We start from the raw sequence: 25,934 nt of genomic DNA, 5'->3' as shown, positions 1-25,934 counted from the left end.
CTAAGAAAATGGAGCAGTAATAACTAAGACCCTAAGATAGGACTGAGTTTGATATTTTAGGAAACAGAAAACCAATGTGGATTGAAAAAGAATGAACAAGGCATAGAGATAGTCAGTGAGAGCAGTAGGCAGGGAAAGGGAAGAATCAGGTCGTACAAGACTTATTGGCCCTCACAAGGGGTTTGGATTCTTATTCTAAATATAATGAGAAAGGATTTGATGGTTTTGAATGCATAGTAATGTGATATGATTTTCATTGTTTAAAAACTACTGTGGCTGTTCTATAGGGAATGGACAGTAGGGAGTGTCTGTAAAAGCAAGATTAGAGTCATTCAGGTGAGCTGTGGGGGTGGCTTCAATTAAGCTAGTAGCAGTAGATTTGAGATTTGAAATTTATTTTGCACAGACAGCTGAGATGAATTGCTAATGTGGATGTGAGGAAAAGAAAAATCAAGAATAATTCTTGGGTTGGGGTGGGGGGTGTTAGAAAACAGGTGAATCAGAATGCCTTTTACTAAAATGTGGAGTCCAATAGAAGAACCAGTTTTGAGGTGAAATATAGGGTACATTTAGAAATCATAAGTTCTATTTCTGCTGTGTGAAGTTTGAGGAGCCAAGTAGAAATAACACGTAGGTAGTTTCTATCTATTTTCTAAGTAAATAGAAAAGTCTAGAAGTGTATGGTGGCCAGAGTTTGAGTGAGTCACTCATCACTTGGAAATGCCAGTATTTAAGCCATGAGCAAGAATGGGGTCCCCTACAAAGGGAGGGTGTCTGGAGGAGTAAGCAGGAGGGAACTGAGACTGGAGATGTCAACATTTAGTAACCAGAATGTGCCACAGAGACAGGAAAGACTGAAAAAGAATGTCCAGTAAGGTTTAAGGACAAGTTGGATAATGTGATTTTTCTGGAGAACAAAATTTTAAAAGTTGGGAGAAGTACATGGTCAATGGTATCAAGTGCTGCTAAGAATTAGGCAATGTGGCAGTAACTGGAGAAAATGTGGAAACTAGGGAGGATTATCTTCCTCTTAATTTATTTTTTACTTAGTAAAATTAACATTTTCAGTACATAATCATATCAATTTTAAAGCATATATAGATTTCTGTAACCACCATTGCAAACAGGATTAAGAACGGTTTTATCAGCCCCAGAAAACTCCCTTGTGCTACCCTTGGCTTGTCACATTCCTCATCTCTAGCCTTTGACATGTACCTGATCTGTTCTCCTTCACTGGAATATTGTTTTCTCAGGAATGTCATAGAAATGAAATCAAACTGTGTAGCCTTTTATTCAACATAATGCCATTAAGATTCAGCCAAGTCGTTGCTCAAATGAAGAGAATATTCTTTGATGAGAAGTATTCTACTGTATGGATATACTATTGTTGGTTTATTATGCACCCATTTAAAGACATTTGAGTTGTTTCCAGGTTTTGGCAATTATGAAGAGAGCTTCTATAAACATTTGTACAGGTTTTTATATGAACATAGTTTAAAAAATCATTTTTCTTTCAGTAAATACCTATGGCTGGAATCACAAGGTCATATGGTAAATGTATATTTAAGTTTATAAGACTGCCAAGCTATCTTTAGGAATGAATGTAACATGGGTTATTAGCTTTTAAAAAAAAAATAGGAGACCTTTAATTTTTGATGAAATGGTGGAAATTCAGAATTTTATTAAAATTTTCTCCACTTTTATAATACCTTGATTATCAAATTCCTTACAACTGCAGGCCACTAGTTTCCAAGCCTTAGTACAGCTCAGTCCCTCTGTTAACAATGGAAAAAAAACTGAGGATCAGAGATTTGAAATAATTGAAGATTACACAGCTCTAAAGTGTCAGACCTGACTTTAAATGTTCTTTCTGCTATGTCACACTACTTCTCTTAAAAAAATTACATTCCAGTGAAATAGATTACACTGTTTGTCAAATTATTTTCTTTTTTCTTTTCTTTCTTTTTTTTTTTTTTTTTTTTTTTGCTGACAGGGTTTCATTCTGTCACCCAGGCTATAGTGCAATGGCAAGATCACAGCTCATGACCTCCCCAGCTCAACCCTCCCACCTCTCAGCCTTCTGAGTTTCTGGGACCATGGGAATGTGCCACCACACCCAGCTAATGTTTTGTATTCTTTTGTAGAGGCAGGATTTTACTACATTACTCAAGCTTGTCTCATACTCCTGGGCTCAAGTGATCTGCACACCTTGGCCTCCCAAAGTGCTGGGATTAGAGGTGTGAGCCACTACACTTAGCTATTTTCTCTTTACAAATGATATTATATAGGAAAACATCTCTGAATTAGAAAGCTTTGGTTCTTACCAGCTCTTTTATCTTAGGCAAGTCTTTTATCCTTTCTGAACCTCAATTTTCTGATCCTAAGAAAAAAATCATTTAATACTTATATTATTTAGATTAATAAGTACCTATGATACCTTGCATAATTTAGACATTCAAATAAATGTACTTACAATAACTTCATTCCATTGTAATAATATTTTTTAAAAATAAATTTAAAAATGAATGTGTATCTGAACTTTAATATGAAAGCTATCTGAGAGAGTAAACATCATATAGCAGGGGGAAGAAATGGCTGGTAGACCTGGCTTTTACAACCAACAGTGCCATAAATATTATTGAAGTGATTTCATATCAACTGACCTTATTTTTCTAAGAAATGATGGAGATTACTTTGATAGACTCTAAGATACCAAATACGGTTCATACTTAAAAATGCCTCTTTTTTAAAAAGTATTTATGAACCATATTTGGCAACAGCAAGCATATGTAAGAAAAAAACTTCAATTCTGTATCAGAAAGATCTGTGTGTCTCTATCACTACAACCAGAGACATCATTTGAAATAGGTTTCCCTGAAGAGTGTATGTTAGTATTTCATGAAAAATATCAATTTCCTTCACTAATCTTTCCTTTAGCTTTCTAATTTTGCTTAGTCCTAAACTAGCTGTTTCTAAACCCAAAGGGATTCTTATTTTTAACAATAAATTGATTAGTATAATCCTTCTTTTGTTTATTCAATCATTCAAAACCTATTTTTAAACATCTGTTACAAGCTGGGCAGTGCAAGATGATGGTGGCACAATGGAATGGGCACAGTGACAGGGATGGGCTCTGGGTGCTTGGGAGCATCTGAGGGGCCTGCGTGCCCTGGACTGGATGCCAGGGATTAGGTAGGATGATTTCTGGAACTGTAGCGGATGTCTAGGCATCCACTATATGGAGATATATGCTTTCAAGGAGTGTCAGGATCCCAAATACTCTTGTCTTTCCCCCAGCTTTTTTCTTCTAAATGATTCATGAGTTAAGACTCAGAGGAAATAAATCAATATAGTCACTCAGTAAGAAGAGTATGTTCAAATAACATAAAACCCATAGACCTTCAGTGGTAAATATGGCAGAGTATCTACATTTCAAATTTTAACATGGATTCTAAACATTTTTGTAATTCTCATTTTGTGACTTAGAAAATCAGAAACTATAATGCTTGTGTGCTCAGGACAATTGGCATTCATCTGCTGAGGCTCATGCCCACCAAGATGCCTGAAATTAGTAGCATGTACCAGCCAAATTTATTTTCACAGTAATAATTTGTTTCTGTAATAAGTGATTTTCATGTAAATCAAAGCTGATTATGCATCAGTATGACCCTACTTACATATGATCAACTAAATCATTGGGTTTGCATTTACACTTTTGATCCCAGAATATTTTTAACAGTATTTTCATGTGCTCATAGCCCCTAAGAAGGACGAATAGTAATGCACTATTACCTCAAGAACAGAAATGTCAGCTGGCAAACAACCTATTTGATTTTTGATCATTGATTTTATATATATATATATGTGTGTGTGTGTGTGTGTGTGTGTATATATATTATATCTATTATATCCTGAAAATACTGAGAATTCCCAAAACATGTTTCCTTTAAGGTAAGTGTTTAATAACCAGTGGTGGATTCATCATTACCTTTCTGTATCACTCAATATTATTTATATGTTTATTAGTATTTAATATGGTATAGAAATTTACAATGCTTAATAGGCTTTTACTTTTATATGTACAGAGTGTTGATGGATTTCTAATAAAGTTTGTCATCCTCTCAGTAGAGCGAATGTGTCCATTATTGACATATATTCAGGATTCTCTATTGTTATGCTAATAATCCTCTTTTGCTGGTTTTGAAAAGGGATTGAGTTGGAAATTGTCAATAGCTGTGAAAAGAACAATGGTGGTTGTTCCCATCACTGTGAACACGCCACTGGTGCTCCCCATTGTTCCTGTAACCATGGATACCAGCTTGATTCAGATAAGAAAACATGCATAGGTAATGTTTGGTAAATGCCATCTTCATTCAAAAGTTGCTCTGGATTAATCTAGCTCTTTAATCTGTCGTACTTACTGCTGTAACATGAACCATATCTCTCAAACTGTAAGGACAAATATATTGAAGAGGAGAAGTGTCTTTGGCTACTGAATAAATGTAAAGGAAGGAGTACCTGGCAGAAGATACCATTACATTTAAATATTTACCTTGAAGTTAAAGAAGATTTAAAACACTTTCATGAAATTATCCCCTTAATAGATTTATTTCAGGAAAATATTCCATGATCTAGCCAACTATTTAACTTAATTTGTAATTTCAACAACAAATGCTATCACATACCCCAATGTTCTCTACTTCAAGCAGAAACTAAATAATTTGCATTGGTTTTCAACTTGGCAGTGTTTGGGGTGAATGTTTAACTTTGGATGGCAGGTAGCTATATTCTAAAAGACAACTTTAAAAAATTCATTCTTTGGACTTTCCAGCTCAAATTCATTTTTAAATGCGAATTTTCTCAGCATATTATTAGAATTTATATCATTTGAGAAAATGAAGAAAATAAAATTCCACCTTAACCTCGTTTCATAATGAAACATTTCTGAGAAAAAGGAATATCAACTATAAATAGGAATAGCAAGTATCAAACTACATTACTATATGCCCTGGTTCTGAGAACACTTCCAAGTCCCTAAAGCAGTGACTTGTCATCATTCAGGAATTATGACACCTTATTTGCTTGCTTGCTTTGTTATGCTTAATATTTCCTGTCTTAAAAATGACAATAAAAGATACTTTGAACATTTCATGCTACTCAATATGGTTAAATAGAGACAACTTGAAGTCTAAGAAAAAAAATCAATGGTTTAAGTATTTAGGACCTTTTACTTCAGCAGGATGATGACACAGAATGAAACTCAGGAAATTCTGCAGTATTCTGGTTTTATAAATTCAAAACAATGTCATTGTATTTCTTGATCCGACATTGCTTTCAATATTGTTCTCAGAGTCTACAGTAGTTAACATATCGAAGCCAATTGCTTTCCTCACATCTTATTATTTAATGAAAAACATGCTTACTTTTTTTCCTACCATGATAAGATTTGTATCCATAGAAAAAATGAAGGCATTTCTTCCTTGCTTGCTTCTTTTTTCCCTCCCTCTTTTCCTTTCTTCCTTATAGCTCTCCGTGTTTATTCCTCTTTTGAGTATTGGATAAGAAAAACTGAAATTTTGCCAGACCTTTGCTTTGCAACCTAAATTTAGTTTTCTTTATTCTTTGAAAACTACAACTCAGTAAAGTTCTTATTTATAGCTAGAAAACAATAGCATCTGCCAGGGTTAAAATGTGGAAAATTGCCTATTTGTGAAATTTCAGCTGTCAATATGACAATGTCATATTGTTTATGGCTCAAGTTAATTTCATTTTTCCAGCAATGAAAAGAAAATCAAAGCCAAGTGCTGAGTCTCATGCCTGTAATCCTAGCACTTTTGGAGGCTGAGGTGGGAGGATTGCTTGGTCCAAGAGTTTGGCAGCCTGGAGCAACATGGGGAGACTCCATCTCTACAAAAAAATTAAAAGTTAACCAGGCATGATGATGCACTCCCAGCTACTTGAGAGGCTGAATTGAGAGGATCACTCTAGCCCAGGATATTGAGGTTGCAGTGAGCTGTGATTGCACTACTGCACTCCAGCCTGGGTAACAGGGCAAGAGCCTGTCTCAAAAATAAATAAATGTTTCATTTCCTCTACAACATTATTCTTTAGGCTTTTAAAAAAACTTTTCAGATTTTTAAAAAGCCTTCTAAGATACTACCAGAGCCTTCAAACATACAGGTCTCAGGATTCCCTGTTCTCAAGTAGCAATGAGCCAAACTGCATCACACACAGTTGGAAAATAAGTCCCTCAGTCCATCATTTTATGATCCATTTTGGATTCTTCTTCTATTAATGTTCCTCTGGGGCTATTCTAGCTTGTCTCATGTATAGCATTCTCATTTGGAACTCATCTTAAACCCCGTTCTTCCCACATCACAAGTCTTTATTAAAATGTCTTGCCATTCAATTGTTACATCACCTGTTTTCTAAATTTTTTTTCAAATTTTATTTTGTTAGATGTTTGCCTGTGACTATAAATAGTAATCGCAAGTATTAAACTACATTACTATGTGTCCTGATTCTGAAAATATTTCCAAGTTCTGAAAGCAGTGATTTGCCATCATTCAGGAATAATGATACCCTATTTGATTGTTTTCTTTTGTTGTGCTTAATATTTCCTCAATATTATTTAATACTTCCTTTTCTTTTGTTATGCTTAATTTTCCCTTTTAATTATCCTCCTCTCTGATGATCATACTTTTCCTAAATTGGCCATTATACCAAACATTTTACCACTGTACTGAAATTAATCCATACGTAAAACTTTAGCCCTAATGAAAAATAGAGGACCAATTGCAGCCAGGCAAAACAATGAAACATTTCAGCTTTGATTTTAGAAAAGCATCAAAAGTGAAAAACTCGATCTTCTGTATCTCTTCCCCATATATAGTTACTGAATAAGATTAGAAATAATAAATATTTTCTAATAACTGGCCAATTGTTAAACTTAGTGACTTTATTGCTTGTCAGACATTTGTATTTTATATGCCTGTCTTTCAAATTGTGTTAACACATCTCAGATTTAAGCCCTAATAAGTTTTTACCTTTGGATAGTTCTAATTAACGATGTGCTGACTGGCTGACTTTATTTTCAGATTTTTTTTTTTAGATATATTTTTTCAAAGTTGATACTAATATAAAATAAAAAGAAAATTTATTGATTTCCTGTATACATGACTGTTTTTTATAAAGCATCTGTGACATTAATCTGTTCTCAAATAAGTAAAATGTGTATGTGTACATTTCAAATGAATAATTGCCTTTTTACCAGTGAATAAATGGTCTTTAGAAATGAGTATTTATTTATTTATTTGAGACTGGGTCACACCCTGTCACCCAGGCTGGAGTGCAGGTGGTGCAATCATGGCTCACTGCAACCTCAAACTTCTGGGCTCAAGCGATTCTCTCACCTTAGTCTCCCAAGGTTGTGGGATTATATGTATGAGCCTCTATGCCAGCCTTGAAAATTAATTTTTTTAAAGTTTTTTATTTTCTACATCATACTATTTAATCAAAAGGATTAATAAAAGGAAGATTTAATACTAGAAAGAAAAATAATATCATTTAGAATTTTGTGAGTAGCTCTGCTTTTGACACTCTTTGGGAAAAAGAATGTTTTATGTCTAAATGACCTTCATTTAGATATTTTACGGTGACCCTTCACCTCGATTGACTGATTGCATTTTCTTTTCTTTCTTTGTCTTGTCTTCATTTTGTTGAGTTGATACCCTTTCCAGGGTTAATTGAGACACTGACCTTTTTTATCTGTGGCTGCTTATGTAGTTATGGAATAACAGGATTTTGTAAACTCAGCACTGACTGGCCACCCACCTTAACAGCTCAACAAACAGAGGGTCTTGAATTGAACCAGGGTCTAGAGTGGAAAAAAAAAAAACCCTGACCAAATAATTCCCAGGTGTTCAGCCTAAGGAAAGCAGGGACAAACTGTCTGTTGCTACTTCCTGCACCAATTATGTTAGAAATGATCGCCTCAAAACTCAGGTTAAATAGGTTATCCTTTGACTGAAAACTTAAAATTTGACATCTTCTGGTTCATTTCTATTTTCCCCAGGGCAGTTATATCTTAATAGGAAGCACTCAGGATTGTAGAATTCTGAAATAATAGTGCTAAAAGAGGCTTAAAGATCCTTACTTAGAAAATTGCTCATCTGACAAGGCATTTCAGGATGATGATGTCACAGATGGAAGAAAAAACCCCAGACCTCACTCATCCCAGTCACAGTATAATCTAAATACTCAAACAAATGCTCTGAAATGGTCTATAATTTAAAACATCATTCTTAAAATAAGTCTTCTGCCCTCTTTCAGAACTGTAGTTACTACTTGTCCTCCCAGTCAGGCAGTTGGGAACACTTGCTTGGGAACAGTCTTTGATCTAAAGTTCTAGAAGGGCAAACATGTTACGGTGTCTAAGACTGTCTGTCTCCTCTTTGCAGCTGTTATATGTTCACTAAATGGAATTTTTTGGCTCTTTTTTGTTAGGCTGTTTTTTTGTTCTTCAGCTTCTCTGTTTATTCAGTCCAATTACTGTTTACACTGGAAAAATAGCAGAGATATGTTTTCCTATGCTTATAAATGCATTTGGAGATTATTTGCATTCTTCTAAAATAAATAACAGGCGTAGAAGAAGCATGAAGAAACATAAACCAAAAGTGGGTTTCCTTATTTTTGTGTTAAGGTTTCTTGGCTGTTTGTGTTACATGGCCTGATAAATAGAAAATGATCAGTAAAACAGCTTTAATTTAGAAGTGAAGCTTATCAGTGCTTCTATAGAATCATCAAATTCCTGTCTCTGCACTAACAGCAGTGCTGTTTCTCCCTTCAGATCTTGATGAATGTGAGAATGGAGAAACCTGCTGTGCCCAGCTCTGCATCAGCTATTTAGGAGGCTATGAATGCCCTTGTCAGGAAGGCTTTAAGATCAGCTCAGATGGTTGTGGATGCGATGGTACATTCCTGAGATTTAACATGAAATAATTGATGTGATAGGGTAATAAAGGAGGAGAAATGTCTGAGGCAGAGGGCCAGGGTGGGCAAGGGAAGGCTTTCACACTAAAGAGACTTGTATTTCTATGTGATTCTACAATATACTATCGTTTAAACTTGGGCGACTTCAACTGCTGTGAGCCTCAGCTCCCCATCAGTAAAGTGACGACAATAGCAGGATTACTGGGGAAATTAAGAAAAGTAATAAATGTAAAGTGCCTAGTGCAGTGGCCGACATAGAAAAATTACTCAACTAAAAGTAGCTAGTATTATTATCATATTCATTGGTCCATAATCCCTTTCACACAGTTTAATATATATTAAAGGTGAATGAGAGATACTGGAAGGCACACTGCCAAAGAAACCACCCATGGCAAACTTGACTGGAATTAGAAAGCTGGTTACTGAAATGCATTTTGAATGAGTTCTTTTAGTTAGAGAGCAAAAGGACGGTCAGTTCACAAGCCACAGTCCAAATCTGTACCAGAATCCCTTACATATCTGCTGTTAATATAGCTAATGCAAGTTTTAAAATGAGTCATTTACAATTTCCTAACTTACTGTTAAAATTACTTCCCTTGCCTTTATTGCTTGTGTATTTTCTTTTTAATATAGAAGAGTTTGAATTTAGTGAGTAGAGTTTGTTGACTTTGTTTATACAATTAAGAATAGCTCATATAATCATTACTGTAATTTACTTTAAAAGTTTACCTTAAGGCCGGGCGCGGTGGCTCAAGCCTGTAATCCCAGCACTTTGGGAGGCTGAGGCGGGTGGATCATGAGGTCAAGAGATCGAGACCATCTTGGTCAACATGGTGAGACCCCGTCTCTACTAAAAATACAAAAAAATTAGCTGTGCATGGTGGCACGTGCCTGTAATCCCAGCTACTCAGGAGGCTGAGGCAGGAGAATTGCCTGAACCCAGGAGGTGGAGGTTGCAGTGAGCCGAGATTGCGCCATTGCACTCCAGCCTGGGTCACAAGAGCGAAACTCCGTCTCAAAAAAAAAAAAAAAAGTTTACCTTAAATGTTTAATCTTAACCTTTTCATTTTGTGACTATTATTATCATTATTATGAACCATATTTTTCTTAAAATCAAAGCAAAGGTTAGAAGATTGATTATCTATTCCAATAATAATCAAATTATATAAGACTGTAATGCCTCAGAGAAATTAGTTTTTCTTTGTTAAAGAAACAAATCTCAGAATTCTGTCAAAGATGACAGATAGCCAAGCTCCCCCAGCCTTGCAATGAAGTTAACAGCAATGAACACACAACTATGATATCTATATATACTAAACACAGTAGAGTATATTGCCACTTACCACATTACATCCAATTAACAGAGCCAAAAACATTTTTAAAATTTCATATACCATCTGCTCTTAAGCAGAATGAGCCAAGAGATGATTGTATGGTATGAACATACATACTTGTATACAGGCATGCAAATGGGAAAGGCATCAACAAGCTGAGGTAAAGCTTAGAAGCTCATATATGAACTTTTAGTATTATGAAGATATTGACCAAAGTCTGGACCCAGACTTGGTCATAAACCAGTAACTCACATGCAATCAAGGCCTAAAATTCTTTCATCCCTAAAATTCTCTACAAACCTTGTACTGACTTATACACAGAATAAGTTTTCTGTCATATATGTTGAATAATTCAAGAGTGAATGAACATTCTACAAAGGGTACACAGCCTGAGACTATTGAATTTATTCTAAGTTCTTCATCTAAACCTTACAAACAAAGTCTCAGAAATACCTTGTCTGTGTAGATTATGTTCAGTAAACTTGAAAATGGGTGAAAGAGAAATCATTGGCAGAGTGTACTTGAGAAAAAATTGGGGGCTATGCCACTTTCTATGTGGCAGTACATTGTTATTGACTATAAAGGTCACAAGAGAGACACAAATACACCTGTTATTTTCGAAGGTCTATCTTATCTCTCAATGCCTAAAAGCAGAAATTGTTTAAATTTTCTTAGATGCGGATGAGTGTCTGGACGTCAGTATAGTCGTGACCAACTACATTAATTCTGCAGGAAAATACAAACGTAGTGTGAAGTAGGCTACAGAATTGGAAATGACAGAAAAACTGCCACCCGTAAGTCACTGAAGAATTTTACTGTATTAATGTATTTTCTAAACTACTTCCATCCTCATCTTGTTCTTCAGGAGCAATGGAGGCCACATATTTCTTAACTCAACCTGCCTTCCCCTTTCTCTCGTCACAGACTAAGATCTTTCCTTATTTTCTTTTGTTCTCTCTGCTAAAGTTTTACCTTTGTGCTGGCAGCTTCTCACCTTCATTTACAATAGACTTTTGAAATGGCCATCTCAAAGCATTTTACCTTTCTGTCACCCCCTGCCTTGGCTGTCTAGTTCAAAATCTCTCATTTCTCTATCAACCTTTGCACAGTTTTTCCTTCTTTTAACCAAGCTGAAACCTCGCATTTTCCTCTATGGCCTTAGCTTTAAATGACGATGAGCTAGAGGAAGAAGAGGAATTAGAAGTTGTGAGGTTTCCAGGTCTTCTATTCAAGAGTCCACCTCAACAGCTTCATTATGTTGTTACCTTTCTGCCTCCCACCTACAAAGATGAAGAAGATGAGGAGGAAGAAGAAAAAGATATTTGTAGAGAACTGAGTGCTTTGCACAAATTTGGTGTGTAAAAGCATTTACTTTATTATATTCACTTTTATTTGTAGACAATTTACTACATTTTTGTAGACAATTTTACTGTCAATATTTAATACCATCATGTGTTTTAACATAAAGTTTGCAAGAAAAGTAGGGCCAAAGTCACTTCTTCAGAGTTTCCTATCAAATCCATCATCTTTTGTCTTTTTTTTCCTTTTGTACAATAATACTTGTAGAAGTGGGAGTGCAGGGTGGAGGGGTGCTCTTGAAGTTAATACAGGAAAATGGAGCTGAAAAATATCTTTAAATTAGCATAATGAGAGAAAGATTGAGATCTTTTAATTCTTCTATTAAAATTCCACTAGAAATCACTTTATATAGTTAAAATTAACCTTAAATAGCCCTAAAATAAAATTCCTTTCTAGGTTTTATAATGCAGGGAACTAATTGTTTAATATGCTTAAGTGGACCAAAATTCTTTGAAATGTGAGCAGTTTTTTTTATATATCTAAACAACAGAATTCAAGCATCAAAACAATTCTGATCGAAGTCAATCCCTATCATAAGTAAAGGTTGCAGCCAGTCCACTGCAAACCTTTTTCTTTTCTTTGTAAAACAGAGCTGTTCTTTTTGTTCTCCCCCTATTTGTTGTATTTTAATAATATCAAAGCTTGATGATTGCTTTAGAATGTATTCAGAAAAATAGGAAAAATATTTCTATGCAGTGGTCAAATCATAATATCAATAAATGTTTCTGTATAAAAACAGAAGTACTTTAATGTTTCTTAATTAAACTCCTGATGCTGTGGCTAATCAACGTCAGAAGACAAATAGTTTGGGGCAACAAAGACGGTCATAATTTAAGTGGCAAGATCTGCAAAGAAGAGAAGACCAGACAAGTAGGATGGTCTCAAGTGCTTCTCTCCTCATGCCGTTTGCCAATTAATGGGATAGCTGTTAAGAGCTTGAAACGTGAAGCACATTTATCAGCAGTTTCATGATCATGGGAGGCAGAAGCTGGAGCTCACGCCTGCCAAAGTAGAGAGGCCTTGGTAGAAATGCCAAGTTTCCAATTAGGGCATCATAAAGGCCCTACCCTAGAAACCGGGACAAAAGTTAAAATAGAATGAGCCTCAAACAACTGAATACATGTCTCTCCACCTTTATTTGATATGGCAATTTCCCTCAAAAACAGAACACATAAATAAATACATTGTGGTACGTTAATACAATGGAATACCACATAACCATAAAAAATAAACTTACATACACAGTGTGGATGAATCTCACATACATTATATTGCATAAAAGTTTGACAGCAAAGAGTGCATACATTACAATTCTACCTATAAAAAGTTTTTTAAAAAAGAGAATCTGTAGTGATAGGGATAGAGATCACAGTGCTTAATATATGAAATTAATGATTGAAAATTATCAAGTCTGAATTGCTAGTAATATTCTGTATCTGGATCTGGGTGTCATTTACATGACTTGTTTACAGTGTGAAAAGAAGTTTAAAGTATGCAGTTTAGATTTGAGTACGTCTCTGTGTGTATTAAATTTTAATAAAAAGATTTACTTGGAAAACAAAACTCTGCTTTAAAAGTTCTGAAAGAAAAAGCATCAAAATTTCAGTAACGTTGATTATTATTTTTTTATTCTCAAATCAATAATTTCTTTTTTAAAAAAGAAATTCCTAAAGATTCTAAATATTCTTAGGGATAATATTCCAATGTAATAATTGGAAAAGCTAAAATAAGCTTTATTTTAAAAGCCGTAGCTTGCTGTTGTCCTGTTTAAAACTTCCTTAAGAACTATGCTCAAGGATCATAGTTTTTTTTTTTTAGAGAAATTAAGGGTTTTATTTTTATTGGTAGTTACATAGACAGTTATGGGCTAAGATGGTATCACATGACAGTCTTTTCAGATCACATCTTCAGATACAATTGCAGCTTGAGCTGCAAGGACCACATGAATGGAGAAAAGTGCCAGGCAAGAATGAGTGATTGCTCCTGCCCAGCAGGTTGGGGTGGCATTCTTGTAATGAAAGTAAGTGATACCCTGAGAATTGGGTAAGCACCTCCAACTACCCCTTTACATATGTTCTCCCCAAAGTGTTTTAATAAAGTAAACAATTGCTACCTGCAAGACACCAATTTATTTGTTGGGCATAAATAATGCTTATGAAGTGCTGAGGTTTTACACTGAATATGTGATTAAAAAAGGAGATTTTGTGTTCCCTAGGAAACTTGACGTGCTGTCTCTTGTTTATCCACGGAACGTAAAAGTTAATAAAGGATCCTAATATTCTAGGCCTATAAAAATCCCTCCATTTAAATAAATCATTAGGACCTGACAAGCTATTTCCAATGAAGAAAAAAGGAAAGGATTTGTACTACAAAGTGCAATTTAAATGAACTTGTTTGGCTGTTTGCTGCTTGGTTTTGTATAGTTTTTTGTTCTTTTTCTTTTTAAAAATGTGTTAACACAGCCAATGACACTGGTTTAACTTTTTTATACACAGCTCTCATGAGTAAGTTCAAAGATTTAAAAATGATACTGCCCCAAATTCCTTTCTTTCATATTTTAAATGAAGGTATGCTTTCAGGAGTTAAAACTTCAAGTGATAAAATAAAAGGTATTAACTATCTTTGTTTCTTCTTTCTCTTTTTAAATTCATCGTATGAATTCTACTTACATAAATGTTTTGTCCTAGTCTTTGTGATTGGATTGCAAGAGGATATCAACAGATTTTCTTTTGAACTCTCTAAATATGGGAAGAACACAATTGTTGTTACTATTGAATGATATAGATGCAAAACTTGAGTGATAACATAGTGAAAGTTTAACCAAGCTTACTTGTTGGGATATTGAGGATCTTCCTCATGCATCCCTTTGATCATGTTTCTCTGCTGCTTAAAATCTGTGTATCTTTCCTTGCACATAAAGTGTACACATCTTACCCAGTCACTAATGGCATCAGACTCCCATAAATCCGTTGGCTTTTTGTCCTAGTCATAACTCTTTGCCCAACCTATTATTTCCGGCAAACTAAACCACTCACTACTTAATGGGCTGCAGTTTTCATCTTTGTACCTTTTGCTAAACTGTCACCTTGAAGGCCTATTGCCACCTATTACATGAAGCTTATTTGATGGCCTCAGTCTAACACAGCTATTTATCTTCTGGGTGGCTTTAAAAATTTCTCTCTCTCTACATTGGATTAGTTTACTGTGTTCATTTTCTGTCTTCTTTACTAGACTGAGAGTTCACTGGCCAGATCCTATTCATGCTTATTCATTGTGAATTTCTCCACATTGGAAGCATCCGGTGCATGAATGCACACAGGAATAAAACTTGATGTTGAAACCCCCAGCTATATTGACCTGCAACTTGACACACTCAAATATATAAAATTGGGATAAAATAAATCTTATTGCATGTCTACTAATAAGTTAATATTTACCTTGTATTTTAAGTTTTATTGATAAATATGCATCTCCCAGTACTTGATCCCTCACAGAATTTTAAAAAAAAACAACAAAAAAATCTATCCCAAACAAATATAAATAAAATAAAATAAATAAAAAACTAATAATATGAAAATATTTTACACAATAATAAATTTTAAAAATAAAAAAATTAACACATAAGAATATAATATCTGATATAAAATTAGTATCAAAATATTGAAAATGAGCTTAATGATTAAAGATGAGATGGCATCTTCTTTGGCTTTAGAAAACCTTGGGGAACTCTTAAATCTTTACATGTTGCAATAAAAGGGAGTCTACCCCTGAAAGCAGACCTTCTATCTTCTTTGCACTTTCTCTCTATCCTTTTCTCATTCCTTTTACAAAAATGGAAACAGAGCAATCCATTTAGGGAAAATGCAAAATAATTGTTCATTATTTTTTTAACCCAAAGAGAGAGTAGTAATACTTTCTTTAAAATTTCTATTGGCCAGGGATGCCAGCTCATGCCTATAATCCCAAGACTCTGAGAGGCTGAAGCAGGAAGATGACTTGAGGCCAGGAGTTTGAAACCAGCCTGGGCAACAGAGAAAGACCTAGTCTCTACAAAAATAAAAATAATAAACAAATTCCTTTAAACTACAATAAGTGGAAGAGACCAGTTATTCATTGGCTATATTTTTAAGATTGCCAGCTTTTCAAATGCAGCAAAAGAAGTGAAAAAGAACTTTCAATGGGGATCTAGGAAGTAAGATTTCCCATTGAGTAGATATTCTAGCTCAATATACTTATTAGTCTACAATGAAAAGATTTACTTTGATTTCTTAGCGATTTCTTCAATCGTTATATTGCAGTAATTTTAAAATGACAATATTTTAATTGTAATAGCACATTTTTAGAACCCCATTTGTTCTGAAAAGATTTTATATTAAAATCATTTTTGTGAGACTCTATCCAGTGGAAAGGAAACATAGAAATATTTTTTATATGACAAATGAGTAGACTAAAACATGGGAGGAGAGATTTATGACCTTTTTTTACATCATCCAGCTATGGTTTAGGACATATTTGTTTTCTTCCCCAGGATCTTTGCACTATTCGGTCTAAGGAAGTATTTGGCAAATCTACGTACTATATGATGATCACAGTTTAGTTTGTGAGGGAGTGTCAGATGATAGTGTGGGTTTGTCTATACCGATGACTTGCTATAATCCAGACACTGTGAAAGCTTTTTAAACTTCCTTAGCTTCATTTTACAGGTATGTTTTTTTTTAATTGCCGCTTCTGTAACTGCTATTAAAACTCAAACATTAACATGTAAATTACTAACATAGGCCCCTACAAATGTTTGTTGCCAGTCTCTCATTTTTTGTTTTATTCTTTCCTTTTTTTCCCTTTCATGGTAGCCTATGGCTTGAAAGCAAAGGGTGAATAGGAAGCCAAGTTCTATATTAGCATCTGGAATGGGAGCAGGGGATGAATGGAGAAGATTATATAAATGGAATTTTATAGCATTTAACTTATTATGATAAAATTTCAATTACAATGATTACTGAAATTATCTCAACAGCTATATTTGCTTACATTAAAATATAAAATCACAGACATTTCCCCAATGTATTGTTTTTATAGAGCACTAAACACAAAAATGCCAACAAACTAATGAAAACTGTTGTATGCCTGACTTTATCTTATTTTTAACAATGCAAACTATATTGGGACCCCCATGAAAACCTTAGCTGCATTTATTCCTGATGAAAAGTATATGACATCTTAAAAGCAGTTTTCAAAATAGAAGATACAGTTTGTTTCTGGTTAGGGTTGGTTAGAATTGCACAGCTAAAATGTCTGTATGGGTAGCTTTGAAAGTGTGAGGGTTAGAGTTTAAGAATTAAAACAATTTTGCATTTGAAACTTGTTAGCAATTTCTTCAGTCATCATTATTTTAACTACCCCATCACTAATCCCCCCAGGAGTGATTATGCTATACAAACTAGGAACGTGCCAGAAGTTTTTCTGGGTCTGTAAGCTACTGAGTGTTTGATTACTTGGTATCTATCTTGATAGAAAGACAAGCTATTTTTTCCCTCCATTTGTACCACAAAACATGTGTTCTATTACCTGTTCATCTTCTCTATTTTCTTCAAAGCTTGTCCCCCGGAGATCAACGAGAAAGAATGTGGCAGCATCTGTAATTGTCAGAATGGAGGAACCTGTGATCTTCTGACTGGGCACTGCCAGAGCCCCCCAGGGGTTCATGGGAAAACTTGTGAAGATGGTAGGAATGTCTGGTGCCAGTCAGTAAGATGACTCTTTTAAGTTCCTGGGGTTTCCAATGGGAAATTAAGTGAAAGTTGCATGTTTATTTTTCAAGATGATGGTCTTTTTCTGAAGAAGTGAAAGGCTCTGAAAGCTGTGTCTACACACACACACACACACACACACACACGAGTACAATTGACTGATGACATGTGTAACAACAAAATAAGTGATACTTAAATCTCCAATGGTGATCGAAGCAGGATGAATCCTCTTACAGAGGAAGCCTTTTTTTTTCTACAGAGGAAAACGTTACATTTATGTATACAGATTTAGATGTAGGAGTTTAGGAGAATTTATTTTCTCTGCATAACAAAATGAAGAACAACAGATTTCCTTGGGAAAACCAGGGAGAATGACAGATGAAAATTAGAGAAGAAAAGGGGAGGAGGTAGAGAGAAAAAGAAAAAAAGAAATGAATAAAAATGTCACAAAATACTGATGTGCATAGATTGTGTGTGTGTGTGTGTGTGTGTGTGTGTAAACCAGTGAAGAGGCCACAATTCCTACATGGGTTAATAAAACACAAAGAAGAACCTGCTTGTACAGGCACAAAAGCTAAAGGCAGAGAGTCAATGAGGATGTAAGTCTCTAGGGATTGCCAGATCATGAGGAGTTTATTAGCTTCTCATAGTTGATGGAATTGGGGAAGACAAGTTTACTTCACTTTCTGAGGTACAGTGAAGTCTCTGCTGGCATTTCTGTTACTCATCTTTTGTGAGCAATGTTCATTTATTTATTTAAAAGATACATTAAGTAGTTGCAAGGAATGGCACCAGACATTATGATAACGAAAAAGAAACAAAAAATATTCTGATGCTTCCATGTGGAACTTGCAATTTTGTTCAAGGCAACCATAAATTACAAATACTGGTAGGTATTACAAGTTAAATACTAATACGTGATTGGAGGTGAGACCATGAGAGCAATGCAGACTGTATGAGCCTGGGAGAGAGACTTATGTAGAAGGGATATTTAAGCCAAAGCCTGCAAAATGTGGAGAGATAAAATAGGGAGAGTGTGGGGGAAGAGCATTCCTGATTGAGGGGCGATGGGAAGGCATGGATGCACTGTGAAACCTGCAGAGGCTAGAGGAGGGAAGCGCAGGCAGACAGGGAGATCAGCAAGGGTAGGGGCTCCAGTCTTACCCAGTTAGGTGTTTTTGACCTGACAGCGGTAGCTAGTCATTGTAGGATTTTAAGCAGAGGATACAGAATCATCTTTGTGGTTTTAAAAAGATCTCTCTAGTCTCAGTTCCACCAGATTGCAAACATTTCATCTTTCTCAGTCTCCTGACTTTCTATAACAATAACTCTAGCAAGTTTACATGTGGGTTAATATTTTCTTTTTTTGTCCTCTCACCCTTCAGCATGCCCAAAAGGGTTCTTTGGGAAAAACTGCAAAAGGAAATGTAACTGTGCCAACAATGTCCATTGCCACAGGATGTATGGCTCCCATATCTGTGAGCCAGGGCGCTATGGGAGGTTTTGTCATCTGAGTAACTTGCAGGCACTTAATTTGCTCTGTGTGTAAAGCACAAAAGCACAGAAAAGTACAGAGGCTACTATCAGACAAAAAAGAAAGTAAAAAATGTTTGTTATAGTTTTATACACATGTATATATGTGACAAATATGTTCTAGCCTTCAGCCTCTTTAAATTATAGAATCTAGATTTTGATGAATGAAAGAAAAATGTTTCTAAATTTGTTTACATTTGGTTGTTTACCTTAATTAATTGGAGTGGATTGTTAATAGTCTGTTTAAATGGACATTTGATGCTTTACCAAAGTTGAATACTTCAAGCCAGAACAGGTTTCTTTCATTTCTCTGTTCCAAGGTAAAGCAGTCTCATTCTCTAAGATTTCGAATTATGCAGTTTGACTATTAATCACATTTTTCAAAGGACGCAAGAAAACACAATCACTAACAAATACTCGAACCCACCAGTAACTTTTAGAATTTCTCCCAGTGAAATAACTCTGAATGTTCTCCATCCCACCTTGACGCTATGTGCAAATATCTGTGAGCTCACCACCATCTTCACCCTGCTCTTCTACCTATTTCATATGCTCTCCTCTTTTTATTGACAGACTAATACCTCTGAAAATCTTTCCTGATTGAACATCAGTGTTTTAGTCATTTGGGCCGTTACAACAGAATACCATAAGCCAAGTTGTATATAATTAACAAATATTTATTTCTTACAGTTCTGAAGACTAGGAACCCTAAGATCAAGACACCAGATTTGGTATCTAAGGAGGGCGTACTTGTTGGTTCTTAGATGGCATCTTTTCACTGTGTTCTCATGCATGGTGGAAGGGGCAAGGCAGTTTCTCTGGGATCTCTTTAAAGGGCACTAATTTTATTCATGAAAGCCCCACCCTTACAACTTAATCACTTAATCACTGCTAACACCATACCCCTAGGAGTTAGGATTTTAATATACAAATTTTGGGAGGACAAAAACTTTCTAACCATAGGAATACTTAATACTATACCATCTCTTAATAACAGAAACCTTCGTGTCTTATGTTTTATTTGTAGTGAATGTCCACGATTCTAATATTTTTTATAAAAGTCATGTCCAGAGAAAAGATAAGTTGTAAATATACCAGTAAGACAACGAGTGAAGGCATAGAACACTGAACCTGGAACATTGAGGAAACATTAGGCTTAGACAAGCAAGATAGAAGAGAAGGGGAAAGGTGTGAGAAACTGTGAGCAATATAGGTGCAGATGGTATGTTCTAGAATATTATATACCTCCTAGGATATGCCAAGACAAGAAGACTGACTGAGAAACAAAGATAATATTTCTATTATTGTTGCTATAGTGTAACAAGAGACATCCCACTTTTAGTATTAACTTTAGAATATCTTAAAAGGTTGTATCAGATGTTATGGCAAAAAAAATGTATCATTATTGATCTGGCACAAAATTTAAAGGGCTAACTTCTCAGAAATATCAAGCTGAAGTTTTTAGTGTTTAATAATATTGGCACAGGAAAAAATCAGCAAATAGCTTTGTTGTTGTTCTTGGTGGTGGTGGTTACCATTCTGAATATAACTATCTTTAGAGAAAGTAGGTACATTCTCATTATTTGTGACTCCCTTAATGCTTGCACTTGAAGATTTATTTATTTATGTTACTTTCTTTGTCTTGAGGAACTTGAACTTGCAACTCTATATATTCATTTTTCAGACCCACCATAACAAAGTACCACAGACTGAATGGCTTAAAAAACAGAAATGTATTCTCTTGTGGTTCTGTAAGCTAGAAGTTGAAGATCAAGGTGTCCACAATCCCCTGAAGGTGCCAGGGACAGATTTTTTGCAGGCCTGTCTCCTAGTTTCTGGTAGTTCCTTGACTTGTGGCAATATAACTTTAATCTTCGTGTGGTAAATGTCTCTGCATACAAATATCCCCTATTTATAAGGACCACAGTCATATTGAATTAGAGGCCATCCTACTCCAGTATGACCTCATCTTAACTACTTATGTCTGCAATGATTCTGTTTCAAATAAATTTACATTCTGAAGTATTAGAGGGTTAGAACTTCAACATATAAATTTTTGGTGGATACATTTCAATTCATTACAAATCCTGCATGGGCACTGCGTAACCTGTAGAGGTCACTTCTTTCACTTTTCCTTATTTCCAGATATATTCCTATAATGATTTGTTCTTTATATACAGACAGCCACATTTCAGCATTTATTTGCGACTGTGTTTTCTTCTGAACAATTATTCTGTGTGCTTAACCAGAAAGAATAGGGCATGAAGGCCAATTCAGAGTGAGGACTTAGGAATGAGAAAAAGAGGCCTACATTAGGTAGACAATAGCCTGAGATTCCCTGGGACCTAGTGGGTTTAGGAAAGGATTCAAAACTTGGAAGCCATAGAAAAGGATATAGAGGATCATATAATTAATTATCTACATTGGGAAACCTGAAAAGGATGCTGATAACTTTAGAGGTAACTCTGGACTATCCCTGGCAACCGGGACTAGGATGACTGTGCGTGATGCCATCATAACCACCACTTTGAATGATCTCTACTAATGTCTCTTTCTATCCACTGGAAAGTCAATTGTTCTCGCTAAGCAGCTTTCTACAGCAAAGCCTATGTGGGCACACAATACTATCACCTTAAGCCTAGAGGCCACTTAAAGGACTTTTTACTTGATATGTCACTTGGACATCTGTAATGGGGGAGGAAAAAGAAATGTCAGAGGGATATTTTGAAAAGGGAACTGAATTACTGTTAACACTCATCAAAGAGAAAACTATGGGTATGTGGTCCTGAATGCCAAGTGCAACTTTTTCATATTAAACTTCCTGTGCTGACTTCCATCCCTAATGCTCAATGCCATAGAGAAAAATGAAAGGAAGGCAAGCACCATTTGCTAAAGATGTGGCCAAGATAATGCTGCTGTCACCAGGAAAGCTGTGTGTTCCCTTCACAATGTGAAATTATTTCTGATCACCATATAATGGAAGGGAATGTAAACCACGGCCAGCCTTCTCATAAATGCTTGTCCGTCATCTCCATGCTGCAGCAGGACAAATATGGGGCCTGGCAGACCTTAGCATTCTTTGGAGAATATTAACTATAAGCACCAATGGAGCACATTGAGAAGCAATTTCTCTCCCGGAAGCACCAAAGCCTTTTAAGTAGTTCAGGCTTCACTGTTCACATCCATTTGCCAAAAAACAAATGAATTGCCTGATTTAAAAGACATTTGTTTCATTATTTTTTGGCAGCCAGGATGATCCTCTTGTTTACCCCATAATCAGGCCCCACAGAACTACATGCCTGTGCACTAACAATTTAAAATAAACAAAGCGTGGTTTTCAGGTGACTGGTTTGTCTCAATTTGCTTGCAGACTGTCCCAAGGGTGCCTACGGAGCTGGCTGCTCTTCAGAATGTCAGTGTGTGGAGGAGAACACCCTGGAATGCAGTGCCAGAAATGGTAGTTGCACCTGCAAATCTGGTTACCAAGGCAACAGATGCCAGAAAGGTAAGCTCTGATGATAGATTTTCTTTCTTCTCTAGTAATAATCCTCAGCCTTTGTTCAGCATCATGTGATTATTAATTAGTTAATCCACCAGTGCCCTCAGAAGATGGGTAAGCTCTATGAATCCTCTATTTGCAGGTGAGGAAACTGAGACATAGGGCAATCAAGTTATTTAATGCAGTCTCCTTCGCCTCTGCTGCTTCCTGTCCCCTTGTTAGCTTGAGCAAGGGAAGAAAGATCACATTGCAGAGAATTATAACCAGAAAGATTAAAGCGAGACAACTACTTTGAGCTGAACTAATCAACCCAAGGCACTGCTAACTTCCAGAATTAAAGAATCGTTTTCTTTATATCTAAGGATTGGTCATTCAAACAAATGTAATTCAAAGATATTAATATTTAACCATAGAAAAACTTTGAAAATTTTAAATATGGTTATGTGCGTTTTCATTTTTCAAATTTGTAAGTATTACTTTTTAAAATAAATCTTAAATATGCAAGTTTATGTATAGTGTGATTATAATTACAAGTAACACATATAAGTGTGTGCGTGTGTGTGTGTGTGTGTGTGTGTGTGTGTAAATCCATATACAGTTTGGAAAAAGGCATTTCAAGATGCCAATATTGACTGTCTCTGACTTGTGCACTCATGAAATGCTCTTTCCTAGGTACCTATATAACTCTTTCATATTTCAAAAAGTCTCGTGTTACTTTTTTACTAAATCTTTTCAATACTACACTACTTAAAACTGTAACTTGGGCTAGGCTTGGTGGCTCATACCTGTAATCCCAGTATGGGAGGCCAAAGTGGGTGGATCACAAGGTCTGGAATTTGAGACCAGCCTGGCCAACACAGTAGTAGTAGTAGTAGCATTTAGTTTCTATTAAAGATACAAAAAAATTAGCTGGGCATAGTGGCGGATGCCTGTAATTCCAGCTACTCGGGAGGCTGAGGCAGGGGAATCTCTTCAACCTGGTAGGCAGAGGTTGCAGTGAGCTGAGATCACACCATTGCACTCCAGCCTCGGTGAAAGGGGGAGACTCTGTCTTAAAAACAAACAAACAACAACAACAACAAACATGTAATTTGTGAGTTTCCCAACTTTTTTTTCTATAGTGCTTATCATTTTCTAATATAGCACATACTCTAATTATGATTTTTTTTTTCTTTTTTCTTGAGACGGAGTTTCACCCTTGTCACCCAGGCTTGAGTGCAACGGCGCGATCTCGGCTCACTGCAACCTCTGCCTTCTGGGTTCAAGCAATTCTCCTGCCTCAGCTTCCCAAGTTTAATTATGATTTTGTCAAATATTTCTTGCCTGTCTTTTCCTGTTATAATCAGAACCCCATGAGTGAAGGGTATCTAAAAATTTTGTTCAGCCAAGTATCCCCAAACTCCTGGAACAGTCCTGACATCCAGATGTTGCTGAATACATATTTTCTTAAATCAATAGATAAACATGCATTTTTAATTCTTTATATTTTTTTCTTGTATTATCATGTATTTTGCATTAAGCACTTACTACTATTTTTCAGAGGAAAATATCACAGCATTTTTTCTCTTAAAGCAATACTGAGCAAATAATAAGTAATATTATCACAACTAATGGTCAGATGTCATACTTTTTGCCTTAACATTGATCCAAAGGGCAACCTTGTTTAAAATCAGAAGGAGATCATAGGTTTGAAAGGAAACCATCATCTCATTGGGGCCACTTCTAGAGGCAGGTGCTAGGATTGGAAATGCTCTTTGACACTCACTCACATATCCTCATTTTCTCCTTGCAATGCCATCTTCGGAGGGTCTACAGAGCTTCTCTGGAGCTGAATGGAAAGAGGAGTGTCTCTGATCCAGGCTGTCTAGTGGTTTAGTACTGGAGAGGGTGAGCAGTGATGCCCATCTAGATTTCACAGACAGAGGCTACTTAGGTAGCTAGATTATGACTTTCTAGGCAATGGGGAAAGGAAGTTGGGGAAACGGAAGCCTTACATTACACTATCAAGTTTAATGTGGTATGATAGTGGGTCTCATGCCAATTTCTAAATATCTTCCTGCTTCAACTGATTTTTAAGCCCAGAGTCAGCCCCTTATTCATTTCCCCCTGGAAAAGTCATGTCCTGGAAGTCAATGTAGGAGGAGACAATGCCATATACACAAACCTGGGTAAACTTAATTTATTCTGGTAACATTTTCTTAAAGCAGCTGCTGAATATACTTTATTGGAAAATGCTTCTGAGATTCCCACTGTGAAGGAAAATGAGTTGAAAGTATATGTAAATCAGCAAAATAAAGAGGTCACCACAATCTCTGGAAAACATATTATTTTTCAATCAGATAACTTTGTCCAATTCTGATATTTTTGTCTAGCCACAAAATGAAATTATGAATCAGACTGGAGCAGGTGAATGGGCTTGCTGTGATTGGCAGTTGAAATCAAAGCAAAAAGAGCTCTCCAAGAGTTGTGCATGATGAAAATCGGGCCTGTTGTTTTTCTTTCTCCTTTTTAAAAGAGTGAAGTAGCCCTAGTGCTCCTAGAGACAGACATATCTTTAAAAAATCTTAACTCCAAACCTGTGTCTAGATTGCAGTTGAACAGTTAATTAAAGACTGGAGATGGTTTCAATGGCACTAATGAACAGTATTCTCTGCAATCAGCACCAGGCCTTATTTAGCTTACCAGCCATGATTTCTAAGAACAGAAGAGCTGGTTTCTACAACTAACCTGTGAAATAGAAAAAAACAAAACAAAACAAAATTAAAGCAGCCAGTGTCTTTGTTTTGTTTTGATTAGTTTGTAGCCTGGAGTATTTTGCATGCCCACTGCAAGCAGACCTCAGAATACAGAGGACTCTGTGGTCCAGCAGGCCCCTTGACACTATACAACCCTTGGATCATGATAAGAAAGACAGATGGGTTTAGAAGAGTTCCATATCAGATGAACTTTGAATTTTGAACTCTGGTGAATGTCTAAGGGCATATTAATTGGCCAGAAAGTTTGCTGAGTACCTAGTATTATAGAGTAAATGTGAATGTGGTGGCTGGGAGCACCAGTTTCAGAGGCCAGAAGATCTGGGTTCAAGTTTTGTGATACAGAGTAAGTCTCTTAACTTCTAGGAGCCTCTGTTTCTCATATAAAATGGAAGTAAATTTGCTTATGCCATAGGGTTCTCTTTTGGGAATATGAGCTAATTTATATAAAGTGCTTAACAGAGTTAGTAATCAGCAGATCGAAAATATTATAATTCTGTTATTCAGAGACACTGTCAGGACAAGAAGATACTTCACAGCCCAACTTGCTTTGATGTAACTTTCAATAAGTGTTATATTTTTAAGAAAGTTCCATCCTTTTCCTTGGATTAAAAAATGCTTTCCACCAGGTTTCTAATTCCAGTGGTTTCTATGGTAGAACACACACTGAAACCTCTCACCAAGCCCCCAGTGGTCCCTGTACCATCACTTGTCCTTT

General features: G+C 35.8%; 1 protein-coding gene across 13 annotated transcripts in view; it reads left to right on the top strand.

Annotated features, from left to right (window-relative positions):
• The window catches only part of LOC103788721 (uncharacterized), a 682,665-nt gene that overhangs the window by 570,712 nt on the left and 86,019 nt on the right, over nt 1–25,934 (top strand). For 12 of the 13 annotated variants that reach the window (XR_013528873.1, XR_013528871.1, XR_013528864.1 and 9 more), the window contains 2 exons: nt 11,001–11,119; nt 22,335–22,469. Coding sequence is in view for 2 of the 13 variants with exons in the window: in XM_078354974.1 (XP_078211100.1) it covers nt 11,099–11,119; nt 22,335–22,469 (156 nt within the window). In the remaining 11 variants the exon portion in view is untranslated. The remainder of the gene's footprint in view (nt 1–11,000; nt 11,120–22,334; nt 22,470–25,934) is intronic. The other variant, XR_013528865.1, reaches the window with a different exon arrangement.

The sequence above is a fragment of the Callithrix jacchus genome, chromosome 17, assembly GCF_049354715.1.
Source record: "Callithrix jacchus isolate 240 chromosome 17, calJac240_pri, whole genome shotgun sequence".
Lineage (NCBI taxonomy): Eukaryota > Metazoa > Chordata > Mammalia > Primates > Cebidae > Callithrix > Callithrix jacchus.
Note: the sequence above shows the minus strand (reverse complement) of the source record. Positions and strands in the feature narration are given on the sequence as shown.